At 50.5% G+C, this 3,308-nt stretch overlaps 1 protein-coding gene across 1 annotated transcript; it reads left to right on the top strand.

The window, feature by feature from the left end:
- The first annotated feature begins 936 nt into the window (after positions 1-936).
- On the top strand, positions 937-1,983 carry LOC130841565 (melanoma-associated antigen B10-like). The gene has a single exon (XM_057717682.1). It carries the CDS (start codon positions 937-939, stop codon positions 1,981-1,983), a length of 1,047 nt encoding a protein of 348 aa, XP_057573665.1.
- The last annotated feature ends 1,325 nt before the right edge of the window (positions 1,984-3,308 follow it).

The raw sequence follows: 3,308 nt of genomic DNA, 5'->3' as shown, positions 1-3,308 counted from the left end.
TAGGAATGACTTTAACCTCCCCCCTTCCCCGCCCCCCGCCCCCCAATAGAGGGACCAGTACAGAGCCCCACCCCTGCTTTCACTCTTGGGAAGCCCAGGGCAGAGCTGTCACCATGAGGGGAAAGGCGATGCTGAATGCTGAGAGTCAAGGTGAGGACGCTTACTTAGAATTGTGAGAACACGCCGCCTTAGAACAAAGGGGACAGCCATTACAGAACCTGGCTTGGATCAGCCCCGTGCTAAGAGGCCCGTGGCGCAGCTGTTAGGCCCAACGCCCCCTCATTTCCGCCTCGCGGTGTCGGGGAATGAAGACTTTGATCTGAGACTGATGGTCTCAGATCAAAGGAAGAAAACATCCCAGACTTTTTTTGGAGTCAAGGAGAGGAGACTGAGCGAGGTCTGAAGGTAGGCTCAACACTGCACGCACACTGGCTGTCCCTGCGGGCTACCCTGGAAGGCCCCGGGCAGGGCTGTCAAACTCCGGGAGCGGGTGGGGTCTTGGTCTGATGGAGGAAGCGACATGAGTGACGACTGAAAACCCTAATCATCCAAGACAAAGGGGGTCCCATCAAACCCTGCTTCTGTTGTCAGCGCTGGAAGGCCCCAAAAGGGGTGGCCGTTTTAAGGCTCTCCCTTATTTCCTCCTGAGGCCGGGCGGGGGGGGGTGGGGGTGGGGGTGGGGGCGGTCTCAGGGAGGGAAGGCCATTGGTGGAAGGAGTTTAGCTTCAGAGCTACAGAGGGGAGGAAGGCCGGGCCCTGCCAACAGTTGACAGGATGATCCTACATGTGAACTGAGAGGATTATAAAGGGGACCCCACAGAGCCTAGACTGTAAGCCAGCAAGGTGCTCACAGCATCTCCTCGTCCCTCCTCCAGGTGCCCTCATTGCCTGCTGTCCTGCCCACACTCCCGCCTACTGTCCCTGACCTGTATCATCATGCCTCGGGGGCAAAAGAGTAAGCTCCGTGCCCGTGAGAAACGCCGTCAGGCCCAGAGTGAGGCTCAGCGTCTCCAAGATGCTCAGGCCTCTGCAGCAGAGGAAGAAGAGTCCCCCTCTTCCCCCACCCCTCCTCTTGGTGATAATCTCCAGAGCTCCCATGCTTCTGGGTCAGGTAGAAAATCCCAAGGGTCTAGGAGAGCCCCATCCACTACCACTGCTTCTGCAGGTGTTTCATGCACAAGATCTGATGAAGGTGCCAAGAGCCAAGATGAAGAAAAACCAAGCACCTCCCAGGCATCACTCAGCACTGATTTTTCCCACAGAACCCCTCTAGATGAGAAGGCAATTTTGTTGGTGCAATTCCTGCTGCGCAAGTATAACAAGAGAGAGCCCATTACAAAGGAAGATATGCTGAAGCATGTCATCAAAAGGTACAAGAAGCACTTCCATGAGATCCTTAGGAAAGCCTCTGAGCTGATGGTGCTGGCCTTTGGTATTGATGTGAAGGAAGTTGCCCCCACCAGGCACTGCTATGCCCTTGTCAGCAAATTTCAGCGCACCAGTGATGACAGGCTGAGGGGTGAGGAGATCATGCCCAAGACCGACCTCCTTATGACCATCTTCTGTGTGATCTTCATGAAGGGCAACTGCGCCACTGAGGAAGATATCTGGGAAGTTCTCAATGTGATGGGGATATATGCTGGAAGGAAGCACTCCATGTACGGGGAGCCCAAAAAGCTCATCACCAAAGATTTGGTGCAGGAAGGGTACCTGGAGTACCGCCAGGTGGCCAACAGCGATCCTCCGCGCTATGAGTTCCTGTGGGGCCCCAGAGCCCGTGCCGAAACCAGCAAGATGAAAGTCCTTGAATTTTTGGCCAAGATTCACAATACGGTCCCCAGCGCCTTTCCAGCCTGGTATGAAGAGGCTTTGAGAGATGAGGAAGAGAGAATCCGAGCCAGATTTGCAGCTATACTTCGCACTGGTGCCCTGGCCAGTCTGCATTCTGGGGCCAATCTCCGGGGCAGCTTCTCCCAGCTGTAGTGAAATCTAAAGCGCTTTCCTGAAGCAGTGTGGTGGCTTAGGTGGTGCTGGAGGGGTCACAGTGCATAGCATATTTGAATAACATAGATTTATGTTTTGTTGTTGAAAGCTTTCAAATGTTGCTTCTTTTAAAAAAAAAGTTTAATTAGCTTCAAAATCTAAGTGTATGAATGATATTGGTTACATACTTAATGCTGTTTATGAAGTTTAAGAGTACTAGTTTGCTATTTTATTAAAGTGGGTAACCTTCCATCTTTTTTAGTGATCTGGAAGAAGAAGAGACAGACAGCATTGTAATAGGCATTTCCTTAGAAATGTGAGAGAAATTAGTGGTAAAATAGTTGGGATCAAAAAAGTAGAGAAAAAAGTGAAAGATGGTCAATTCTTGGTTTCCCTTATTCCTTGTATTTTGCTGTTCTGTAAAATAAAAGTTATATACCTGAACTTGCTTTGTTTATTCAATACTGTAGGAAAATTAAATCATAATAAATTGCTAACTGTTTTTTTTCTCCTCAAACATTAATTGAGCATCTGCTCTTTGAAAGGCTCCATGGTAGTGTGGGGGGACGGGGTGGTAAGAAAAAGAAGACTGAGCCTTTTCCCATTGAATTAGAGTCTAGCAGTGGCTATCATATAAGGAAGATGGTGAGATACCCTCTAAGACAAAAAAGACAAGAGAAAAGAAGGATGTGGGGGGCGGGGGAGCGGGGTGGAGGGCCACATGAGAGCACTGAAGTGTAAATGTCCTGAGGCAAGACAACCTGGAGAGTTGGGAAAACCTCCCCTCCTTCAGTGCGAGGTAATTTTAAGTTAAGATGGGTGGTGGGTCAGAGGAGGGTGTGTGAGGGTGGCGAGCAAGGGCCAGACCCTTGGGTGGTGTGTCAGAGGTACTTTTAAGTTAAGGTGGGTGGTGGGTCAGAGGGGGGTGTGTGAGGGTGGTGAGCAAGGGCCAGACCCTTGGGTGGTGTGTCAGAGGTAATTTTAAGTTAAGGTGGGTGGTGTGTCAGAGGTACTTTTAAGTTAAGGTGGGTGGTGGGTCAGAGGGGGGTGTGTGAGGGTGGTGAGCAAGGGCCAGACCCTTGGGTGGTGTGTCTCAGAGCTGAGAAACTAAGCCTCCAATGGGGAACTGCTTTTAGCAGTGACTTTGGGATCATGGATTAACCAGAGAGAAATCTCCACCCGGGGAGGGAATGGAAGGTACCCTGTGCTTTTGTCCCAGTGCAAGAGAACACAGTGCACAAATTAGGTGTTTTATCCACATCATCACCAGGGAGTTTCTGATAAATAAGGGTGATACTTTCTTGAGGAGGGATGCCAAGAAGCCA

This window comes from Hippopotamus amphibius, chromosome X (assembly GCF_030028045.1).
Source record: "Hippopotamus amphibius kiboko isolate mHipAmp2 chromosome X, mHipAmp2.hap2, whole genome shotgun sequence".
NCBI classification, from domain to species: Eukaryota; Metazoa; Chordata; class Mammalia; order Artiodactyla; family Hippopotamidae; genus Hippopotamus; species Hippopotamus amphibius.
Note: the sequence above shows the minus strand (reverse complement) of the source record. Positions and strands in the feature narration are given on the sequence as shown.